Here is a 25,219-nt window from a genome sequence, read left to right as displayed (position 1 = left end):
GAGAACCACTGGGTTTGAAGATGGGAGAGAGTCAGGGAGGCCAGTCAGGGGGCCATGGTGGCTCCAAGCCGGACACAACCAGAGCTCAAAGCAGGACAAGGCCGACAGGGATGGACCAGAAGGGCCAGAAGGGCAGATGCAGAGCTGGAGGCGTTTCTGAGTGGAGGGCCACAAACAAAGCTGCCCAGATGGCTGTGGAGCATGGGGAGGAGTGAGGAGTCAGACTGACGAGGGGTTGTAGCTTGAAGGGCCGAGGGGAAGGACTCTGAGGGCGGGAACCAGGGAGGCTCGCCCGCACTGACGTCAGGGCAGCGTTGCTTTGGCGCGCCCTCTGTGTGGGGATGTCCATTGCACAGTCAGTGATTTTAGTCTGGGCCGGGCACGAGGTATTGGGACTGTGGGAATGTGGAATCAAAGGTAATGGCCACAGAGCTGGTAGCTGACGGAGTGGGAAAGATGACAGCTACCCGGGGAGAGTACGTGAATTACAAAAAAAAAAAAAAAGCAAGAACCACAGGGCTGTGGAAAGTTCTATAAGCTTCTGAATCTTGCTAGCTATGCCTCAACCCTAAGGCAGCTCCCTTGGTCTGTAACTCCCTGTATTTAGGGGCTGGTAGAGGGAATCCAGAAAGGAAAAGTAGGAGGCAGTGAAGTTCCAGGGACAGCTTGAGGTGTCCTAGGACCCCAAGTGACTTAGCCCAGGTGTTAGAAGCTTGTGTGAGGGGCAGCAGGTGAGTAGGGCACAGGGGATTTCTTTCCCAGGTGTGGATGGCATTTCCCATCAGCTGTTAGCTGTTCTGGGCTTGCACCAGACCAGGCACAATTGCATCCGCTGCACAGGTGCCCCAGGCCGACCTAGAATGGCAGGCTTCTGGGCCCGAGGAACAGAGGCATGGAGGGAGGAGGCCCACTGCCATTCTTGGTATGGTTCTCTGCTCAGGAGCTGGGCTGCATCTGGCCTCACTCTGGGCAGCTTATAAGGCCTGGTGTGAGGCTTGTTTATGTGAGTACAGCATAAAAGGAACAAATCCACCAGCAGCAGGGGTGTTGCCACTCAAGTCCTTCTGCATACATTTTTCTAATGATAATTCACTCTACCCAGGCCCCCCTTCCCCACCCCCAAGGCCAATTTATTGAAAAAAACACCTTATATGGTAATATTGCTAACACACCGTCAGCTGGCCTTTTTAGGGACTCTGTTTAAAGAAGATCCGCCTCTGGGGTTTTATATTGCTCTGGTACTTATGCCAAAGACACACCAGCCCTCAGTCACTGGGAGAAGGACCTCTCATACATTTGGTGAGTACCGTACAGCTTCTGCAGGCTCTTTCTGCCTGGGGCTGCCAGGCCCCCTGGCTGCAGGAGGCGCCTCCATTGGCCTGGCTCCCGTGACGTGACGCTGGCCCAGGTCACACACGTCAAGGCCCTCAGTGGACAGCGGTGCCTGTGAGCACCCTGCTGCCTGCCAGGCAGGAAAAGGCCTTTCTGGCCAGTGGGCATTCTGGGGCAGGGGCTTTCTGAGGCTGGATGGGTGCTCCCCGCCCTCGTAACTGGGTGATGGGCAGGATTTTACACCTGCGGTCTCTACTCATCCTGCTGCCAGGAGCGGTGCGCATCTACACTCCCATGTCCTTCGTCACAGCTCCAAATGTCTGGGAGACTGTCTTAGGTGAGCAGGTGCTTTTCAAAAAGCCCACATCTTCTGAGGGTATTTGAGTCAAAGCTAACGGTGGCCCCAGTGTCTGTGAGATGTCTGGGTTGGGAATAAGAGTGCATTTTCTTCAGTCCTCTGTGGGTCGCACTATCCTTGGATTTGTGCTTGGCTGAGGTGAACAGAAACTTTTCTCAGGCCTTGAAGGCTCTGGGATCACCGGGGAGGGAGGGGTGGGAAGTCAGGGGTGGCGCAGGAACAAGTGTTCTGCGGCATCGAGCAGATTTAGGGCTGGAGGGAACATAGGAGCCGTCGAATTCACTCTCTGATGAGGACACTGAGGCCTGGAGAAGTTAAGCAGCTTGTCCAAGAGACACACCCAGCTGTGAAACCACCTGCCAATGCCACTGCCCCTCCCCCGTGCGCACACACATGGACAGACACGCGCGCACAAATAATTAAGAGGAAAATGAGACCGAGGGGCTGCAGCGAAGGACTCTGAGGTAGGGGACCCAGGAGGCTCGCCCGCACTGATGGCAGGGCAGGGTTCAGTTTCGGAGCATCCTCTGTGGAGGGATGTCCAATGAGCCATTGGTCATTTTAGTCTGGCAATGTCCACTTTGTGATCAGAGTCGCTACCGTCTCTTCACGGCTGAGGCAGGTGGTCTAGTGGTGCAGGCCTTGGGAGCAGACTGCCAGCTACCAAATTTACTGAGTGACCTCAATTTGCTCTTCTGCAAAATGGGAGCAATAGTAATACTACCTACTTGGCAGTGCTGTTGAGAGAATTAAATGAGATAATACATGTATAAAGTGCTCAGCTCGGTGCTACAACAGCTGATGCTGATTGCTCAAACTTTAAGAATCACCTGGAGCGCTGACTGGTGTGGCTCAGTTGGTTTGGCGTCGTCCCACGAAGCGAAAGGTCGCCAGTTTGGTTCCCAGTCAGGGCACATGCCTGGATTGAGGGTTTGGGGTGCTTACAAGAGGAAACTGGTTGATGTTTCCCTCCCTCTCTCTCCCTTCCCCTCTCTCTCTAAAACAAAACAAAACAAAAACACCTGGAAAGCTTGTTAAAACACAGACTGCTCTACACCCCACCCCAGATTCTGATTCAGGGGGCTGGGGCAGGGCCCACTAATTTGCGTTCCTAATAAGCTCCCAGGTGATGCTGAGGCTGCAGGTCTGAGACCACACTTTCCTTAGGGAGGCCCTGAGTGCTTGCTTGTATTTTTAATGGGTTTAGACTTCAAGGTTATCCCTTGGGCTGAAAAGAGAGCATCCCACCTGTGACAAAGAAGAGTGGGTGCTGGAGCAACTGTAAGGAGCAGTGACTCCACATGCCAGGCCTGGGAAACCAAGATGGGCAGCATGACATCCTGCCCTTGAAGCATGATCTGTTCCCTCCTTCCCTTTGTTCATTCCACCAACATTTACTGAGCATTTACTATGTATAAGACACTGTCCCAGCTCCTTAGGGACGGTACAGGGACTTCTGTAATCATTGGGAGAGGCAGAAAAACAGAAGAGAAGCATGGAGTAAATAATTGTATAAAGGTATCTAGGAGAAGCCTTTCGACCAGCCCAGGAGTTATCAGGGAAGGCTTCCTGGAGGAAGGGGTACCTGAGCTGGGTCCTAGAGTTGGGGTGGTCCAGGTAGAGAGGAAGCATGGTCTTTGGGATTCTTCAAGTAACTAAACTCTACTGAATTTAGACTTCAAGTCAGGAAGAGGGAGAGATAAGGACAGAGGTCTGGGCAGGCTGGATTATGAGGGCTTTATACATTACACTAAAGGACTGGGCAATGGGGGGCTACAGAAAGGTGACAGCAAGAGATCTGCCTTTTGAAGTGTCTGCTCTGGCAGCTGCGAGCAGAGGGAACTGGAACAGGGCAAGAGTGCTACCGCCATGTGCAGTGGTCCGCAGGTGTCATGCAGGGCGGCATGGAGATCGAATTAAGACACCCTGGGGATTGGTTGGGAGGGAGTGGGGAGGAGTCAGGGTGCAGGCTCCAGGGTGGGTGGTGCACTTCACTGAGGAGCCGTCCCGGTTCAGAGGGCGGTGATGAGGACAGCAGTCCTGGAGGTGGAGTGGAGGTGCCAGGGGCACAGGTTGTAGATGCCCGGCAGGAGCCCAGGAGAGGGTCTGGACTGAGCCAAGAGAGCGAATGAGAGGCCCAGGTAAAAGCCTGCAGAGCAGGTCCAAACAGCAGAATCCTGAGGACCAGAAATATCACTCACCAGTCGTTAAATAAATGTAATTAGTACATATCAACCAAGCCCAGGTACCCCAAAGTTCATTAGAGGTGCTGCTAGAGTTTTCCACTGAAGGAATATTTTTCATGGAATGATTTCACTTCACCAGGCTTTTTGATCATATGAGTATATGTGTGTGCGTGCCCATTACAATAGGCAGCTGCTTGCATGTCATTTAAGGTCTTCGCCCCAAAATATTTCCCCAACTATTGGTTGAAATCTCACCATCTGAGAGACCTTCCTTTTAGGGTTTAAATTTCCTGCTAATTACAAAAATGTCTTTGGAAACAGGCACAAATTCAACTTTCAATCATCATTGATTTGTGAAGTGGCTCGTTCAACTCTGTCCGATACTCAACAGACTTCATCCAGAGAGCAAGTTGCGGTGAAGAAGAGTAGGAGAGATACTAGGAATTATTTCTGCAGCCCTTTACAACAGAGATTGACAAACTTTTCGTGAAGAGGGCCTGATAGTAAACACATTAGGCTTTGTCAAAACCATTCTTAGCCCACGGGCCACACACAAACAGGCCTTAGTTTGCTGAGACCGATTTACAATTTATAAATCACTTTCACTTCCATTATTTCATTTGATCCATCTCCTTGAGGGATGGATGTTAAAGTTTCCATTCATAGTTGAGGATATCAAAGGCCAGAGCAGGAAACATGGGGCTGGGCCGTGGCGAGGGGCGCCTGTGGAGGGGAGAAGGGCCCAGAAAGGAAGGCGGGGGGCACTCTGAGGCCAAACCTTCCGAGTGGCAGGGAGGGGATTTAACGCCTCTCTCTTCATAGTTGCCTGGAGGAGGGGGGCAGGAGATAAGTGAGGGGGCAAATTCTTTTTCTTTTTAATTTTTTATTTACTGATTGTAGAGAGAGAGACACATCGATTTGTTGTTGCACTTAGTTACGCGTTCATTGGTTGCTTCCTGACCGGGGATCAAACCCTCAACCTTGGCACACCAGGAAGACACTCTAACCAAATGAGCTACCTGGCCAGGCCTAGCCAATTCTTCATGCTCATTATGTGTTTGGTTTTGGGCCACCCTTGGGGAGGAGGGAGGAGCTCTGCTTCTAACTTCGTGAAATCCTCAATGAAGCCCAGATGTAGTACATGCTGACAGAGCCAGAACGTTTTGCTCAGCTTTCTGCCAGCGCCAAGCGGTTGTGACCCCGGGAAACCACAGTGCCTTTGGCTCTGGTTCAGCTGACATGCTCCAGTCTAGCCACAAGTTACCAGCAGGCAGCTGAAGAGGGTGTAGAGTTTCTCCAGATAGAGACATTCCAGGAGAGTCTGGCTCCATGGTAAAACCCATGTTCCCAAGGCAGCGTGGGGCCCCACGGAGGCTCCAACTCCAGGCCAGCAGCCCTGACCCCACCTTCGCCTCCCTACTTTTCATCTGAGTCTGCCTTGGAGAAAGTAGATTTAAATCCACCCAAATGCTGCAGAATGGCGTTGCTGACAGCTTTAAGTTGCTGTGTGGCTTGTCTCAGCTGCTGGGAAACAAAGTCCAACACTCTCTCTGTGTGGGGGGGACTCAAGGGGAGACAAAAGGGTTCACTGAAAAGCCAGACAGGCTTGAACTATAAATCACACATGAGAGAGAGAAATGCTGAGGGGACCCTAGAGCAAGACAGTCACCGAGGTGTGGCCTTGCCTCTTGGCTACCTACTACTTTTCAAGGTTGCTTTCCCCTCCAGGTAGACCCCTGCTAGAACGTGGAAACATAAGTGTTTGCTGAACAGCTTCTGTAGAGAAAACTGTCCCCGTGTGGTTTTAAATCAGGCCCATGTGACCACGTTGTCATGATACTGGATTGTGGGAACCCGGGGATACCAGGGGAAGCACAGGCCAGGTCTGGGAGGGAGGCGCTCAGGGGGTGAGGTTGTCATCTAACATTAATTGAGCACCTACTACGTGCAAAACACTGAAATAGATGCAGGGGCTATAAACATAAACGTAGACATAATCCTGGCATCGGAGGGGCCCAGAGAGTCAGAGAGAGACAAGAACACAGACCTTTTTGTTCTAGGGCGTTTGCTGCCAACAGCTCTAGAGAGACAGAAGTGAAAACACCAAACATGGAGAAGTTATGAGAGTTTCACTAAGGTGGTGAGGAAGGTGCAAGTCTATGGAATCTGCCAGCCCTGCCTCTTCCTGGTTAGGAGACATGAGGCTAAGTTCTTTCCCTTCTCAGAGACTTAGTTTTCAAATCTGTAGAATGGAAATAAAGATACCTTCCTTCAGGGATTTGGGAGGATTAAATAGATAATACATGTGAAGGGTCCCCATTTTTTAATTAAAAATACTTTAACTTTTTAAAAAGGGAAAAAGAACATTATTTTCCAAAAATGGAAACAGGAATATACTGCTGTGTTTCACTTAACAAAGCAGCTGTACCTTTTCCATTACATTAAATATTCTGCTCTCTCCATTGTATGGAGGTTTCTGGCAATTAGTTTATAAATCCATTTGTCATTCAGTAACCTTTCAACATTAAAGTTGTTTCTCATCTTGGTTATTTTCCACAAAGCGGTGATAAACTGGCCCCTGGCCAAATCGTTCCACTTACCCATGAGTGCTTCCCAAGGATAAATCCCCAGAAGTGCCTTGGTAGAGTCAAAAGACATACACATTTTTATATCAAAAGATATATACAGTTGTTCATACAGAAAGTAATACAATAATTAATAAATAATAACACAAGAATAAACTCTGGGTTTCATATACTCACAACTGTAAACCTACTTTTGCCCACCCTGTACATTACGCACAAAAGATATGTCTTCCTTTTAAGGCTTTGAATAGTACTTACAAATTCCCCTTCCAAAAAGTTGTACAATTTGACACATCAGCAGTGAGAATGAGCCACTTCCCCACGCTTTTTCCGTTCAGGGTGTCCCCAGGCCCAGGACACGGCTCTCCAGCCAGAGGTGGGGCGAGCTTTCATCTGGGCCACAGCACACTCCCTACTGTCAGCGAGGCCCCAGGTCCCGCTCACAGAGGCTGAACAAGAGCTTTCACAGTTTGGTTATTTAGACTCACATGCAGAATCTCATGTGTATCCTGTTAAATTTAATCTTATTGGATTTAGGTTATTTTCTCTGCTTTTTGAGGTCTGCTTTGGATTTTGGTTCTTCCTTCCAACATATTTAATATTACTCTCCCCTCAGTCTGTTTTATCTGAAAGTTATCAGCATGTGCTCTGTATTTTCATCCAGCTCATTTATTAAAATGTCACATAAAAAAACAACACTGTCTCCAGGTTGATGTGGATCCATCAATTAACACACTTCAGTGACTGATTTAGGCAGCTACAAATATGCCTAAGTGATTTATTGTTCAGCCCACTCGGCTTTATCAATAGAGATGTCACAGGAGACCTTGTCAGGTGCCAAGATCCAGTTAAGGTCAAAGTCTTCTGCCTTCTCCTGCCCCGTGGTCCTGAGAGAAAATGGAGGGCTGTTACTCTGACAACATTTGCTCTTCGTAAACAATTACCAAATATAAGAAATCACGGCTTCTTTAAAATTGCCTTCTTTAATAATGCCTCTGGAAACCTAACAGACTTGCATATCAAGATTGCCTGAGGTTTTAGAGATCTGCCTTCTTCCCATTTGAACATTAAACAACATTTGCCCATCTCTAGGCTTCTACCATCTCCTCGCTTCTCCATTCGTCCAAGATGGTAGGAGGTTGGGGGATCTTCTCCGCAATCCAGAAGCTCTTCAGGCCCAGAGACAGGACTGTTCTGAGTAGCTAAGTGCTTTCCTTCAATCACCACTTCACCTCAGACCTTGATCCCTCTTAGCAATGTCTGTCCTTCCTTTGTTGTTCTGGAAACCTTTCTCCCATTTTGATCACAAACATGTAAGAGTCCACTCTGTGCCAGACATTATGTTAGGCACACTGAAGAATCACTGGGGAATAAGGCAGATCCAGCCTCTGTCTTTACAGAGCTATGCGTGAGCCAGGATGTGCAGAGCCGATCGTTCCCTGTGCAAGTTCAAGGTGCTGTGGGGCAAAGAGGAGGGGCCACTAACTAAGACCACTGGCCAGAGAGCCCTCATGAAAATGCAGTGTCAACACAGAGGTCTGACAGGTGACAGGAATAGCAAACAGGTAGGGAGAGGAACTTCCAGATGCTGTGTGTAAAAGTTCAGAAGGAAGAGGAAGTGACATGGTTCATTGAATAGAGAGAAAAAAAAAACACCTCTACATGTGAAAAGGATGAGACAGGGCCGGAGGGAAGACGAGCCTGGAGACGCAGGCCGCGGCCAGACCCTGACGGCCCCATGAGCCCAGCTGGAGAGCTGGGACTTGATCTCCGTGGCCAGCGGAGGTTATGAGGACGAACAGAAACAGAAGCAGAACTGGACTTAGTAGCCACAGTGGGCCTCTCCCCCAGTGTGCACACTGCTTCAAACACAACAGGAAAGGGCCTCCTTTTAGTCTTAAATTTTTGTTAATAAGCTCCTGCCCAGTCTCTACTTAGCCCTTCTGAGCTCGCATTCACAGGCCTGTGGCTCTGTCTGCTCTTTGCTGTGGTCATCATCTTCACTGGCCATTCCGGCACATCGCCGTTGATGGGCCAAGGCCACAGGTTCCCACAGCACCCATCTCTTTCCCTCCCGTGGCCTCACATCCTGCATGAAGCTTGACTGGGGCTTCCTCTGCCACCACCACCTTCTCCTTCCACACCTTGGGTCTCTTTCCCTGGACTCCTGAAAGCTGGCCTTCCCATCCCCTTAGCTAGCACCCTTCCCATTTCCATTCATACTCTCTCACCCGGTGCTTGCCAGGCCAGAAGGCCATCTCCTCACTGTCTCCGGAGTGTCTGTTGCTTCTCTTTTATCACTAAGTGCCAAAATTTTGACAGATGTTGTCTTTCAACCGCCCCCCACACACCCCTGCAAAAGAAAACCTGCAGCAGATGTTGGAAAAGTGAATTTGCTCCTCACTCAGCAGCTGCCCCAGGTCAGGTAGCAGCGTGGGAGGAGGGACTTCTGTGTTTTCTCCGTCTGAAGCCGCAGGGGGCAGTGAGGCTCATGGGGTTTCCTTGCTTCCTCTCCTCTCAGGTTTCCCCCTCTGCCCCAGGGGCTTCTACACTTAGGATTGTATATCTCCCCTATAACTACTACATCTCTGTTCCTTAATGATATGGTATGTTGATTTTAATTGTAAACTATTCATGAATAGAGTCTCCCTGTAAAAATTTGAAACATTACTGCTGTGACCAGCTCCTCCTCTCGCAGCCCCTTCCCACCTCCAGAGGTAATCACTACGATCAGTCTTAGACTTTTTTCCAGGACTTTTTGCTGTGTTTACATCCACAAATAGAATACTGTGGAATATACACGATTGTGGGTTTTTTGTTTTAAAAAGAAGGTACAGAAATTGTTTTATGCTGTACATTCCAGAATGGTTGAGAAATCTAGCCACGTGAGTCCGTAAACATAGGCCTGGCTCTTCTCTTAACTTTAGAACAGTATCCCATACTTTGGACTGTTGGGTAATTTCAAATTGTGTGTTTCTCGAAAGAGTGCCAGTTTTTCCACACTTTTGCCAACACCTGTTATGAAACTTGGAATCTTAACACTATGATGGGTGAAAAGGTCTTTCTTCACCTGCACTCCCCTGATAACTAGTGAGGCTGCGAGTCTTGTCATACAATGGTTGGGTGTCTGCATTTCCTTTTCTGACAGTTACATGTTCATCATCTTTGTTTTTCTCTTGAGCTGTTTACTTCTTCCTTATTGATTTCTAAGAGTTCTTTATATAAATCCTTTGTTATATATTCTGCACATTTTTTTCAACTCCTTTCCTAACCTTCAAGTCTTTTAAGATTCTCTCTGTTGGATTAACGCTTTGTAGCCATTTCAGGTCCTAAGAGGCAGGCAGATGAGTTTGCTAAAACTGCCATAACAAACTGTCACAGACTGGGTGGCTTAACCAACAGAAATGTATTTTTTCACAGTTCCGGAGGCTAGAAGTCCCAGATCAAGGTGTTGGCAGGGCTGGTTTCTTCTGAAGCCTCTCTCCTTGGCTTGTCGATGGTCTGCCCTCTTGCTCCCTCTTCACGTGGTCTTCCCTCTGCACATCTCTGTCCCAATGTCCTCTTCTTATAAACACACCCACCCTATTGGACTCGTTATATTGGGCGAATGGCCTCATTTTACTTAAATTACCTCTTTAAAGGCCTTATCCCCAAATACAGTCATACCCCGAGTTACTGTAGGTTAGGATTTCAGCATGAGTGTGGGGGTATACAACTCAGTTCATATTAGCACAGCAGAGGGAAGAGGACCAACTGCCAGGGACTGGGAGGCCAGGTCCACGCTTGTGTCTCCCGAAACTGGGCCCTGGCTGCAGGTGGCATCAGGCCCCTAAGTCAAGAAGACCGTCTGCAGCATGTTTTTTGACAATTGGCTGACTAGTTCTCTTCTACCCCAACCCCCAAGGTGCTCCAGCCCCCAGATCACTTGGCCACACTCACCATGTGTGAAGAGGAGACCACTGCCCTTGTGTGTGACAATGGCTCTGGCCTGTGCAAGGCCGGCTTTGCAGGAGATGACGCCCCCCGAGCTGTTTTTCCTTCCATCGTGGGCCGCCCTCGCCACCAGGTGTGTGCTCATCTGGACACAAGGATTCAAGCCACTAGGAGTAAGCACAGCATTGTGGAGACTATGCCGAACTGTGTTTGTGAGTGTATGTGTGATTGAGAGAGAGAATGAATGTGTGTGTAAGAGGGTATGAGTGTGTGTGAGTATACGGGAGTGTGTGTGTGTGTGTGTGTGTGTGTGTTGAGGGTGGGGTCCTCTCTTCTAACTAACTAATAGAGGAGGCCCCTTTAAATAGAAATACACAGAACCAGAAACACCTATCAGACATGCAATGATGGTATTATGCCTGGCTTAAGTCTTTGGGATTGCTAGGTTTGGAAGAAACCTTTAAAAAATATATATGCAATTAAACAAGTCCCTTGCCTTCAAGCAATTTATACTCTGTGAAGATACACTCACAACTAATTTGAGATGATAAGCTGAAATTGAGGCAAAATATTTCACCAGGAGAGGGAGAGATTAAATCTGAATGGAGAGACAAAGGAAGGGGAAGACTTCGTAGGAAAAAAGCAGTTGAGGCCAAAGAGGGTCTTAGCATTTGGAAAAAACAGCAGGAGCAAAGATTTGGGGATTTAAAGTGTGAGCATAGAGTATCTGAGGAGGGCAAGTATAAGGGGTGTGCGTGTGTGTGTCTGTGTGTGTGTAGTAAGCAGAGGAAGTGCATGGAGGGACCCTGCTCTCTCTCTCAGAAAGTGACATTGTCTTAGGACAAAGAAGAGAAATAAGCCCACACGATATCCTCCACTTTCTCTCCTTATCACATCCTTATTCATCCTTATCCATCCTTATCTCCTGCTGTTCTGCTTCCTGGGGAAGGACATTTTTCCTGTCTTCATCTTTCTTCAGAAACCCTCTGATGCCTGATTGCCACTGAGGGAGCCCTCCGCCAATTCACATCTCTCCTCTTTTGTGTTGCAGGGAGTAATGGTGGGAATGGGCCAGAAAGACAGCTACGTGGGGGATGAAGCTCAGAGCAAGCGAGGGATCCTGACTCTCAAATACCCCATTGAGCACGGCATCATCACCAACTGGGACGACATGGAGAAGGTATTGGTGAACTCCCCCTTTGACGTGCTCATTTTAATGGCAATACATCATCGTGACCCTCATATCCCACTGCCCTTGGTGCCCTGTCAACTCTTCCTTTAAAATGTTTTTCACACCCTTCTTTTCTTCCTCTGTCCCCGTGGCCACACTCAGTCAAAATGCTGATGTCGCATAGGACTCTTGCAGTGGCTTCCTGACTGATTTCTTTGTCTCCTGTCTCACTCACCCAGTCAATTCCCTACCCTGCTGCATAGCTTATCTTTCTAAAAATAAATCAGATCATGTCGTTTGCCTCCTCAAGAACCTTCAGTAGCTCCTCATGAGCCAACAGCAGGTTCCTAACTTCCTGCCTGGCATCTGAGGACCTGGTCCTGCCTACTTCCCAGCTCCATCCTTTAGCACAGCCTTCTCTTAAACCCGTGCGTATGCCTTCTTGCAGATGCTGCCGTCCCTAGAGAGACAAACAGTTTCTCTCCTTTTTGTTTGCTCTGCCCTGACCTCAGATGGGTGCATTGATGCTACATTATGATGATGATGATTCCCTGATGAAAATTCTAAGTAAGAATCCATCGGGGTTTCTAGAAGCCTTTTTGTGTAAGAAAATGTGGGGAAGGGACAATTTTTAAATGGCAGTTTGTGATCAACAAAATCATGTGTGCAAAATGCTAATAGAGCCTTTTTAATATTCTTTTGATAAATTCTGCTGATGGTTGTCTGAAGTGCTTGCTTTGCAACGATTGCCTTTTGAAATGTAATGGAGGCTTATTGAGCAGACTGCCACTGGGAATAAAGAATGTTGATTTGAAATCTGTGGTTCAAAATACTTTTCTCTCAACCCTAGATTCAGGCACTCTGCATGTGAGATAAATAGGTAAAATAGAATAACGTTTGCTTCACACAGCGGAACGGTTAGGAACACAGGCACAAGTCAATGACAGGGAGACCTGGGAGCAAATTCTTCCCCCTAAGCCTTCGTTTCCTCATTTGTGGAGATAAAAAGACTTTCTTCACTAGGTTGCTTTGTAGATTGAATTAGGTAAATATTTAGTATAATCTCAAGGCATGGAATACACTTAATGTTCAATAAATGGCATATACAATTTGTATATATCTAGCAATGTATAATTCAAAAATGTAACAAAAACATTTTATTCATAGTAGTAACTATATGAACTCTTTAAAGAAACCCCTAAAAATATATTATGTGCCTTCAAAGAAAAACAGAATAAGATAAATCTTCTAAAATTAATTTATGGGCTCATAGCCATTCCAATAAAAATCTCACAATTTGCCAATTGTGTGCACTTAAGGTACACAATTTGATAAGTTTATATATATATATCACTATATAAATCATATAGCATATGTGATTTACATATACACTATATATACATCATGTAACAGTCACCACACTCAAGCTAATTAACATTCCTGTCACCTCACACAGGTTTTTGTTCTTGTACTGAGATCAATTGACTTCACTTTCTTAGCAGCTGTTACGTATGTAGTACAGCATTGTCGCCTGCAGCGGCCCTGCTACGTGTTAAGTCCCCAGAATTTATTTTCTCCTACGTCACTGAGACTTTGCTCCCCTTGACCAGCCTCTCTTCGTTTCCCCAACTCCCCCACCTCCTGCTAACTCTTGTGCCATTTTATTCTCTGCTTCTATAAACAACTTTAAAAAATCTCAATTTTTAATTATGCAAGGTAATCATAAAGTACATTTGAAGAAAAAAAATAAGACAAAATTTGTGAGAACAAAATGAATAAGAAAAACTATGAGGACACCTGCCATATCCCATTATTAAAATATAGTTATAAAAATTAAAACAATTTGGTACCAGCACAAAGGTAAAGACAAAATGCACGATAAATGAAACTTCTAATACCAGGAAAAGATTACTCAATGAATTATTCTGGGACAACTGATTACTTATCTGGAGGGTGAGGAATATTGTTTATTGCCCTTACTTCATACTATATCACCAAACACATATCAATCGAATATAAAAGTTAAATATAAAAATTCAAATATTAAAAAAATACAATATAATAAGTATATTTCTCAAATTTCTAGTGAAAGAAGTCATAGAGAAAAAGAATGACAAATATGATTTCTTAAAAATTGTAATTTCTGCCCTGGCTAGTGTGGCTCAGTGGACTGAGCACTGGCCTGCGAATCAAAGGGTAACTGGTTTGATTCCCAGTTAGAGCACATGCCTGGGTTGCAGGCCAGGTCCCCAGTAGGGGGCGTACAAGAGTCAACAACCTACTGATGTTTCTCTCCCTCTCTTTCTCCCTCCCTTCTCCTCTCTCTAAAAATAAATAAACAAAATCTTTAAAAACAAAAACAAAAAAATTATAACTTCTAGCATGTAAAAAATAAAACCACATTTAAAAGGCAAACTACAAAAAATATTCACAAGTGCATTGAAGGATTAATATAAATGACTAGTGCAAATTGATGAATAAAGATAAAAAGTCCCCACCAGACAAAGGGTATAAACAGATAATTTCCCAAATAAAAATTATAAAAAGTTGCAAATCTGAAGAAATTTAAACTCTTTGGAAACAAAAAAGTCAAAGTGAAACTAGATATTATTTTTATCTATAAAATTACTTCATATTTTAAGGGCGAGAGCACTGAACGTAGGTTAGGATGAGATGGGCACTTTCTTATTCTGGAATAAAGAGTAATTTAACCTCTTTGCTGGTAGTAAAAATCAAAAAGTTGTACAATTGCCATACTCTTTAGCCCAGTAATCCACTGTTAAAATTCTTTTCTTTGGAAAACAATCTGAACAGAAAAAAGAAACTGCAATATGCACAAAGATAGCTATCATGGGGCTATTTATAAATAAAAATGGAAGAGATCACGTGAATAGTAATGGAATTAAATATATGATGATATACAGTGAAATATTGTATCAGCATCAAAAATACATGTTCAATGTATAAAAAATAAATATTTACTATGAAAAAAATATTTATGTTATATTAACTAAAAAGTGGCAGGAAACAAAATTGAATATAAAAGTATAATAATAGTATTTGTTAATCCTCACCTGAAGATATGTTTATTGATTTTAAGAGAGAGGAAGGGAGGGGAGCAGAGAAAGAGAGAGAGAGGGAGAGAAACATCAGTTGGTTGCCTTCCACACACACTCCGATTGGGGATCGAACCCGCAACCTTTTGGTGTATGGGACAAGGATGCAATCGACTGAGCCACCCAGGCAGGGCTAATAATAATATAATAAATAAATAAATAAGAATATATGAAAATAAATAGTAACAGTGATAAATTTGAAAATACATAAAGGTGAAAGACTAGGAAGAAGAAAAAAAGACAAAATGTTAGCTGTTTATTATTCAGTAAATGAAATATGGGAGGTTTTTATTCCTCTTAAAAATATTTTTTTCTAATTTTAACTTTATTGATATCTTTTTTTAAAGTACTTTATTTAAAAAACTCCACTAAAATGAAGTACAGATGTTCAGGTCCGACACTCAGAGATTCTGAGTGATGGCTCTGGGCTGTGCCTCGGGACCTGCATCTGTAACAGTTATCGCAGGTGATGCTGAAAGAAGGCACCTGGGGACCACATTTGAAGAAAAACTGACATCACCTTATTCAGACTGTCATCTCCTTCATGTCCCTTGTGAAACTTCCACAGTCCAGGGCCTCTGCTTGTGCCATTTGCTCTGCCTTGAGTTCCCTTCTCAGCCTCTGCAGCCCCTTCACCCTCAGGGCCCATCTGCATCCCCCCCCCCCCCCCCCCCCCCGAGAATGAACTGCTTCTGCCTCGTCCTTCGCTTAATGTGCAGATAGATGTCTTTGTATTTAGTTTCTGCCTGTCTTTCTCCCTCCAGACTTTGGAACTAAAATCTAAGGGCCATGTCTGTTTCATACCTACCCTTCTCACATTTAGCTCTGCCCTAACACAAAGCCAGGGCTCCATAAATATGTGGGTGCAATGGAATCAAATGATCCTGTGCCCCACCTCTGAGGAGATCACAGCCCTAGGTCTCTGGTACTCCTTGCCAAATGCCGCCGAAATTAAAACAACAACAACACCACCAACAACAAACCACCCCTGTTTTTGGGTCCTGGGTCACTGAAGAGGGACTTGGACTCAGAGACAAGAAATGCCTTCCTTTAGATTGGTGGTTCTCCACTGGGGCCATTTGGCCTCCCAGTGAGTATTTGGCAACGTCTGGAGACGTTCCTGCCTGTCTGGAGCTGGAGATCTAGAGGGTGGGGGCTGGGGATGCTGCTGCACATCCTGGAACGCTCGGGTCAGCCCCCTGCAACAAGGGATTGTCCCACCTAAAACAAAGGGCTGAAGCCCTGCTGGATTTATACCAGCCGATCAATAGCACACATGCACAGGGAAGGTCCAAGTGTGACTGTCCGTTTCCCAACCAGAGACAGCATACACTTAGTTGGGGCTTGAGAGGTGTGAGCAGAATTAGGGAACCAGAAAGGGATGTTGAGGCACCCAACTACTAGCAAGAGAGGGAAGCTCTTACATCCCTCATGTTGGGGGGGAGCAATTTCAGTAAAACTTTGTGAGAGCTGGAGACCTGAAAGAGGGGCCACCAAACAGGAGCAGCACTCAAGAAAGGCCTGACTATTCCCAGGAGACACCGCTGACCTCTCTCCCTCCTCCCACTCTCCAATTTCTTGATGGTATCTTCTATCAGCCAAACATAGCCAGCAGCCAGAAAGCAAGGAATGCAGATGTAACAGACCTGGCCCCCCAGGGCACCAAGCAGGGAAGAGAAGAGAAATTCAGACAGAAATAACACCTTAAGTAGATTAGCCCCAGATCTGACTCCTGTCTAGGGCCTTGTTGAGAAGAAATATAACCTCTGACCTTTAATCAGAAATTCCCAGGGCTAACAGTTCTCTCCTGTGCCCTACTCCCCTAACATGGACATGTCAACCGGGAGTCTGCGGGACTCATCTGACTTTTGTCCCTACCAGATCTGGCACCACTCCTTCTACAATGAGCTGCGTGTAGCACCAGAGGAGCACCCCACCCTGCTCACAGAGGCCCCCCTAAATCCCAAGGCGAACAGGGAGAAGATGACCCAGGTAAGAGGCCGTCTAGGCTTGAGCCCTGGCACAAGGACGCAACATGGACGCTCAGCCAGATGCTTTCTCCCACTCATACATCAGTGCAACCGAATTTTTTTGAGAACCTGTTATGTGCATAGTCCATGCCAGGCCCTATATATAGGAGGAGGGAGTCGGGTAAATAGGCATATTTCCTGCCCTTAGTAAGATTCCAAACCGTTCTTTTGACTGAAAGGTGCTGCTATTTCTGCCAGACAGTCTAATTCTGCATTGTCCTTTCAGATCATGTTTGAAACCTTCAATGTCCCTGCCATGTACGTCGCCATTCAGGCTGTGCTCTCCCTCTACGCTTCCGGCCGCACGACAGGTGGGTAGCCCTGTCACTGTCATTCATTCCCTTTCTGACTTCAGAGGTAGGAAAGGAAAGCGGTTCCTGCTCAGAAGAATTAAAGGGACAGCCAAAGTCCAGGGGAAACCCTGCTTTGGTATAACAGAAAGGAAGCCATGTGGATGAAAGTACGCCCAGGATAGATGGAAAGAGTTCACATGAGCAAACCATGACCAGTACATCCAGCAAGGGCCATTTCCCTCACAGTAGTCAGTCCGAGAGCTCACACACACCTCCCGACAACAGTGGGATGTTTCTGCGCAGGAAGCAGCAACAGCAAAAACTGTGATGGTGAATATGCAAGTATGTGTCTTTGGTATGGAAAAGTGCTCAGGGAAACAGAGGGACTTCAAAATAAAACAGTTTTTAATTGGAACTTGACAGCTTCCATGAATATCATTCCAACATGTATTTTTTTGTCTTCATTTTTTACTAATATTCATTCATGTATTCATTGACATGTTCATTCATTCATTCATCCGTCAGTATTTTCCAGTCCTGCCCACCATGTGCCGAGCGCTGCACCACTGGCAAACAAGGCAGACCTGCCATTGTGGAGCCGACAGTTCAGTGGGGGAGAGACAAAAGTAGAAGGTCCTTTCACTCCGGGTGATAAGGGCAGTAATAAGGAAGTACAGGGTATATACAGTTTTGTATCCTGAGCTTTGCACTTAATTTTGTTGCAAGCATCATGTTGAATGGCCACGTGGTAATCATTGTATGATGGATCCATAACTTATTTATTTATGTTACCACTTGTCAATTGCTGGGCCTGTAGGTTGTCTCAAATTTTTATTTTTTATTATAAAATATGCTATGATCAACATCTTTGTACAAGAGTAAGCTACTTGTCCCTGGAAATTTATTTTACCTCCGGCCCTTATAAAACCATCTTATTAACTCTAATCATTTTTCAGTTGATTCTCTTGGGTCTTCTAGGTAACAACCACATCATGTACAAATAATGACAATTCTGCTTCCTTTTGATAATAATACTTTCTATTTCCATTTTGTGTTTTATCGCATGGGCTAAAACACCCAGGACTATAGTAAAAATAATAATAAAATAACAGTATTATGTTTCCCCATCGATTATGATGTAGCTGTAGGATCAAGAGAGGTTTCTTATCAAGCTGAGAAAGCTTATTTCCTTTTCTGGTTTACTAAAAGTTTTATTAGTAGAGAATGTTAATTTTTTTCAAATTGGCTGGTTTTTATAGTCTCCTTCAGATCTAACATTCCACATTCATGTACACATGTGTTAGTTCGATACCTGAAAGATGTACAAATTATCCTGTCTCGTTTAACGAATGTGCACCCTAGATGCAAACTGACAAGTGTGCATCACCCTGAAAGTGTTTCAAGGAGTATGAGAAGAGGAGGCATTTTACTGGCTTCCAGTGGGCTGTAGTCTCATTTGGGAGAATAAATCGATGTGTACAAAAATATGATTGATTATTCTTATGGAGAATGAATTTTCTCAGCTACCAAAGAAAAATAAGGTAATTGAAGCTCATAAGTAAATGGTCCCAGAAAGAGAGAGAAGAAAGACAAGAAAGGTTTTCATAGGTCCTATCCCTCTGTCCATAGGCATCGTCCTGGATTCAGGGGATGGCGTCACCCACAATGTCCCCATCTATGAGGGCTACGCACTGCCTCACGCCATCATGCGCCTTGACCTGGCAGGCCGCGACCTCACGGACTACCTCATGAAGATCCTCACAGAGAGAGGCTACTCCTTTGTGACCACAGGTATCCAGCCCCTTTCCCAATTCTGAGCTCAGCTCAAAACACCAAATCTGATCTAGGACCAGAAGTTCCCAGGACTAATGAGAAGGCCGTGGCTCTGTATCCTCCAACTATCTTGGGGTAGATGGGGAGGCCCTGGCCTAGGGCTGGGCCTCTGGACAAAACCAGAAAGTCAAGGTAACCGTATTCAAGAGGAAGGTTCCCAACCAATACACTTGGGGTGGGGGGGAGACAAGGCTTAGGCCTGCTTATCCTAAGCAGCACGCAGCTGAGCCCTCTTCAACTGCCTTTTCACAGCAACTCCCCCTTCCCGAGGGGCCTGCTACCTCTGTCCATGTCCACACCAGATAGGAGCTAGTTTTTAACAGTGCTGAATGGTAGTAAGATCTGGTGATGCATTGCATTAACTAGGGGCATTTATAATTTGTCTGAGGACACATAGAATACGTAAGGTCTGGATATCTAAGGGGAAGGTATCATGCCTCAGTGGTCACCCTTGAATGCTCACCCTAAAGAGAGTATTTAGGTAGGGGCCTTCCTGGATTCTGAGAGATCACAACGTACAAGCCTACATCGAGACTGGAAATGTGTCCTGCCCGGCCCTCAGGAAGGCCTGCAGTGTGGTCAGGGCAGAGTGAAGACAGCAAGGAGAAAAGCCTGTGCGACATTTTGCTTGGGAATCAAGACTTTGACCTCCCACTTGAGGAAGAGGAATGAAAAAAATTAACATTCACCCTGGCTGGTGTGCCTCAGTGGGTTGAGTGTCGACCACGAACCAAAGGGTTGCTGGTACAATTCCCAGTCTAGGGCACATGCCTGGGTTGCGGGCCAGGTGCCCAGTTGGGGGCACATGAGAGGTAACTGATCAATGTTTCTCTCTCTCTCTCTTTCTTCCTCCCTTCCCCCTCTCTAAAAAGTAAATAAAATCTTTTTTTTTTAAAAAAGAGAAAAATTAACTTTCATCCTGAGACTGAATCCAAAGAAGAAGGAGGTTTTCACAGAGATCAAAATGGGACAACCAAACTAACAGTGTCTGCTCTCTGTCATTTCCACTCTTCCCAGCCGAGCGAGAAATTGTGAGAGACATCAAGGAGAAGCTGTGCTATGTGGCCCTAGATTTTGAGAATGAGATGGCTACAGCAGCGTCCTCTTCCTCCCTGGAGAAGAGCTATGAGCTGCCAGATGGGCAGGTCATCACCATTGGCAATGAGCGCTTCCGCTGCCCTGAGACCCTCTTCCAGCCTTCCTTCATCGGTGAGGTGCTGCCCGCAGTTCTGCCAATCAGGAGGGCAGGGTGGGGGGTGGGTGGGCAAGGAATGGAAAGAGAAACAGCAGGAGTCACGCACACTTTGTTTATTGTTATACATAGCCCATATTTTTCCAGGAAGAGCCAAAAATATATAAACAATACAACTAGATAAAAATCTAATTTTAAATAAAAGAGTAAGGAAATCAAGATAAAGCAAGAGAGGGATATAATATGAAACTAAGAATGAGGTTAATAAACAAAACACTTCTTGGATCGCTCAGCATTTAGGTCATGAGGTTGAAGTTTACAGCAGTAAACAGGACGGGCTTGGGGGTCAGACGTGGTTTTAAGTCCTGACTCTGCCTCTTCAAGCCCTGTCGCTTTGGACATGTGACCTTTTTTACCCTCAGTTACTTGATCTGTAAAGTGGAAATAATGATAGTACCTACTAAGTAGTATTGCAACAAGGATAAGAGAATAACACGAGGAGTGTATAAGAAGAGATGGGCCTGTAAGCAAAGGTTGATATACAGTGTGGTGGTAAATAGCAAACTGGACCGAGGGCTATAGGCCGAAGAAACCAGGGAGGGCTTCTTAGAGAAGGTGGACATTTGACCAGAACTGTGAAAATGAGCATCATTTTATTTTATAGCATCTGGGGATGGAGGGAGTGCAGAGTAGGGAATGGTATGCAAGGCCGACGGAGTGGTATATGCAAAGGCATGTAGGTGAGAAACGATTTGGGACGTGATGAAAGAATTCTGTGTGTGCACATGTTTGTATGTGTGCGTGTGTGTTATGTCTTTGCACACACAAGAAACTGGAGCGAATGGCTGGACCACGCAAAGAATGTGGGGGTTAATCATATCGGCAATGAATATCCCCTGAAAGCTTTTGAGCAGCAGTGTAGCAAAGTCAGGTTTGCATTTTAGGAAGATTCTTCTATCTATTGTGTGAATTATATCACATGGACAAAAGACTGGAAGTGGGGGAGGCCTGGTAGGTGGGCATGAGCTGGTTTGGTACGTGGGAAGATCTTAGTGGCAGGCTAAGGAAGTTAAATGTCAACCTGTAGGCACTGAGGACTATCAAAGATGATGTAATATCCACGCAGTGGAATATTATCTGGCAATAAAAGTGAATGAAGTACTGATACATGCTATAACATGGATGAACCTTTAAAACATGCTAAGTGAAACAAGCCAGACACAAAAGGCCACAGAGTGCATGAGTCCATTTACATGAAACGTCCCAGGTAGGCAAAGCTATAGAGACAGAAAGTAAAGTAATGGTTACCTAGAGCTGGGGAAGGGGGAAAGCGGGAAATAGGGAGTGTCCACTAATAGGCATGGGACTTCTTTTAGGGTGTTAAACAATGTTCTAAACTTACATTGTGACAAAAGTTGCACAACTTTGTGATTATACTAAAAACTTCTGTACACTTTAAAAGGAAGGGTGAACATTACAGTATGTGAATTATATCTCAAAAAAGCTGTGAAAAGAGATGACGCAATGCACGTGGTCCTTTGGAAACATACCTCAGGCAACGATGTGAAAGATCGATCAGAACAGAGGGAAACTAAAGGCAGGATGTTGACCAGTTAAAGGGTCTGATCTGGTAATCCATTTGGGAGTTACTAAGGGTCTGAACTAGGGTAGTTGCAACACCAGAAGGGTCACTTGAGGAGCTGAAGGTGCCGGTGTTTGTGAAGGATGGATGTTGAGTTTCCTTCAACATCCATCCACAGTATCTACTGTGATTTCTACTAGGCATGGAGTCTGCCGGAATTCATGAAACAACCTACAATTCCATCATGAAGTGTGACATTGACATCCGCAAGGACCTATATGCCAACAATGTCCTCTCTGGGGGTACCACCATGTACCCTGGCATCGCTGACAGGATGCAGAAGGAGATTACAGCCCTGGCCCCCAGCACCATGAAGATCAAGGTGGGTCTTCACCCGGTCCCCTCCACCTTGTTCTTTGTGCAATGACCTGTGTACTTGGGAGCTGCTCAGAGTTGAGCTGACAGGCCTATAGCTCAGCAGTCTTCTGGGTCCGGTGTCATTCTGGTCTGGGACAAATTTCGCCTTGTGGAGTTACATTCCTTGGGCACTGATGAGTGAGAGACACTCAGCATGAGCTCTCAAACAAACCCACCTGAGGTCACATAAGAAGGGGGGTGAAAGACTTTGGGATGAAGAGAACATGGAGCTGGTTGAGGAGGAAATCAAGAGGAGGGAAATAGAGGGGAAGAAAAGAAGGAGGTGACACTACAGCATCTCTAAACTTTAAAAAGGCCTTGGGTGTTACCCCAAAGGAGGGTGAAATTTTCAAAGAGGTCAGGTCTGGCCATGGGGCAGGCTGCTGGTTCCAATTCAGGAGGACATTCCTTGATTCCTGGACAGCCTGTTGTCCCAGCTTGGCCACAGCCCTTCCCACACAGCTTCTCACCAGAGCTTCTCACCTTGTAGGCCTCAGCAGAATGGGAGCCCACTTGTCTTACTGCTTCTACCCAGCCTCTGGTCCCCGAGCAATCAATAACATAGTCCTTTATAAGGGTTTCTAGGAACTTTGCTGCTAATGGGTTTAGAAAGAGTTGGGAATAGAATAGAGATAACAAATAGGTTGAAAGTTACAAAGTGTCACAATAAAGTTGTTCTCTGGGGAGTAGACCTGACTCAAGGAAGTACATTCTCTATGTCAGTATTCTAAGAACCTTCTTTGCAAAGGAAGGCTGCCCCAGACCTTCCTTCTGCCTAGCAGGTTGTGCTCAGCACAGGGAAGCAAAGCAGGCCACTAGGAAACAGGTCAGAACCTACGGGATCCTCTCCTCACCTGGAGATACTGAAGCCTGCCACATGGGGCTTTTGACCAGGACTACGTGTCAGGATATCATACCTAGCCTCATCCCCAGATTCCTGTTCATCAGGTCTGAGGCTGAGGTAGGTGCTAGTCCTACCACCTGCACTGATAAATGAGCACCAGTGATTTGATGCGTATCCCAATATGTGAGCCACTACCCTGAGTTTAACAATATCCGCCAGTCCTCAGGAGTCTAGGATCTAATTAGTAGACATGATTGATGAACGGGTGACTTAAATAAGATGAGAGGAGGGAAAAAGTCACTCCAGGCAGGGGAAATAGAGTAAAAAAAGATGTTGGGGGTGGGGGCAGGGGAGCCTGTTCAAGTATAAGCATCCCAGCCAAATTGGACAGCAGGATTTGTATAGAAGAATTGGGGGAGATGAAGCAATCCTGGGGGAGATGAAGCAAGCCTCCAGGATACGAAAGAAGGAATATAGGGTGGGGGGGTGGCTGAGATGGAGGACCTCTAGCCCAAGATAGCCCAGAGTTTTCTCACAACTAGAACTGTCCAGCAATAAAATCACTTACCTTCTTAGTGTCTGTGCCAGTCCTTGAGGTATCTGTTCAAGGAGTGATGGGGTGACTTTTGTCTGCCTAAACAAGATAATTTCTAAAGGCCCTTCCTATTCTGCAATTCCATGGCCTCTGTGAATTAAGAAATAGAGAGAGAGATTTTAAGGAGACAAAATAATCAATTTAATTTCTGGATTGTTCTGGCACTGAATTCTTAGACCCCTCAGAATCTGAGAAATTAGTTGAAGAATCTCAGTCCTTCTAGATCTACTTTTAGGTGGAATTCAAAGGTGTTTAACAGGACAACCAATTTCTAAAGGCTAAGCTCAGTGGCAAGAATGGATAATGTATGGATGAGTTTAAGAACTTCTCAGATACAAGTAGCTGTTGACAGATATAGCTCAAGACAGGGTCTGAGTAGACTGGCTCACACTCAGGAATAGACAGCGTCCAGCCTGAGCTGCTCATGCATCCAACTCCAGGCAAGAACAGAAGAGCACTTCCCCTGCAGATGTTTGAATTGGTCAGCTATTGCTGAGTAACAAGCAACTATGAGATCACAGGGCACATAACATTAGCATGTATTGCTCGTGTACCTGCAGGTCAGTTGGGAGTCAGCTGATGTAGGTCAAGCTTGGTTAGTCAGCTCTGTAGATTCAATCAGCTCAGGTCAGGTCCATATCTCTCATTATGGGACCCAAGCTAAAGGGCCAGCAGCTTCCAAGGGAAGTTCTTTTCATGAAGTTGGCAGAGGCACAGGAGAGTATGCCCAACTGCATGCCTAAAGCACATTTCAAGCTCCTGGTTGGGTCATGTCTGCTAACATTTCATTGGCCAAAGCAAATGCAGAACTGAACCCGAAGTCACATGGTGGAACATTACACTCTTCCTATGGGGGTGGGGGTGGTGAAGATTTGAGCAATAATCCAATCTACCACCAGTTTCACCCTGTTACTTTTTAACTGACCATGGAGTCTGTCCTGTTTCTGGGGCAGCCTAGTAGTGTGATGAGTTGATTCCTGAATCATCTCCCTATTCCCTTGGGGACTGATCATTATTCACCACATTTGCTCTTTGCAGATTATTGCTCCCCCGGAGCGGAAGTACTCAGTCTGGATTGGAGGCTCCATCCTGGCCTCTCTCTCCACCTTCCAGCAGATGTGGATCAGCAAGCCAGAGTATGATGAGGCAGGGCCCTCCATTGTCCACAGGAAGTGCTTCTAAAGTCAGAACAGCTTCTCTGGGGATCTCCTTGATACTGCTGTTACCAATCATGAAACATTAAAACCTGCAAGTCTTACTTCTCCGTGTGGAGCTCTTTCCCCCTCCCCACCCCGTGCTGTGTCTCACACACCGTGTGAATGGCTTTTCACACCTTATTTCTAATCCACACATGAACCTGTGAGATAGGTACTATTATATTATTAACCCCATATTACAGATGAGGAAATTGAGGCTTAGAGAAGTTAAGGACTTACTGAAGGTCACCCAGAACCAAGATTAAACTCCAAATGTAGCTGACTCTAAAGTTAGTACTCCTACTACAGCACCTTGATTCCTTTTCCTTGAACATGAGTTTAAGGCTAGATGATAGGGGTGGGGGTTGGTAAGGAACAAGGGCTTTCAGAGATGTAAGGCCTTGTACTCAAGGGTAATGTGCAGTGAATACAAACAGAAAGGGAAACACAGACTTATCAAGAAAGCGGCAGCACATGTAGAAAGAATATTTTTTTCTACCCTTCATCTCCTCTTCCTTTTTCTTCCTCCTCTTTCTTTTTTTTTCTTTCTTTTCCT

The 25,219-nt window shown here is 45.7% G+C and overlaps 1 protein-coding gene across 1 annotated transcript; it reads left to right on the top strand.

Moving 5' to 3' along the window:
• Positions 1–1,175: 1,175 nt before the first annotated feature.
• ACTG2 (actin gamma 2, smooth muscle) lies at positions 1,176–24,725 on the top strand. The gene is made up of 9 exons (XM_024558433.3): positions 1,176–1,299; positions 10,366–10,527; positions 11,446–11,574; positions 16,563–16,673; positions 16,938–17,022; positions 18,634–18,795; positions 19,855–20,046; positions 21,812–21,993; positions 24,506–24,725. Exons 2-9 carry the CDS (start codon positions 10,402–10,404, stop codon positions 24,647–24,649), a joined length of 1,131 nt encoding a protein of 376 aa, XP_024414201.1. The 5' UTR covers positions 1,176–1,299; positions 10,366–10,401; the 3' UTR covers positions 24,650–24,725.
• Positions 24,726–25,219: the final 494 nt, after the last annotated feature.

Source organism: Desmodus rotundus, chromosome 5 (genome assembly GCF_022682495.2).
Source record: "Desmodus rotundus isolate HL8 chromosome 5, HLdesRot8A.1, whole genome shotgun sequence".
In the NCBI taxonomy this organism is placed as follows: Eukaryota; Metazoa; Chordata; class Mammalia; order Chiroptera; family Phyllostomidae; genus Desmodus; species Desmodus rotundus.
This window is presented reverse-complemented; position numbering and strand designations above follow the sequence as displayed.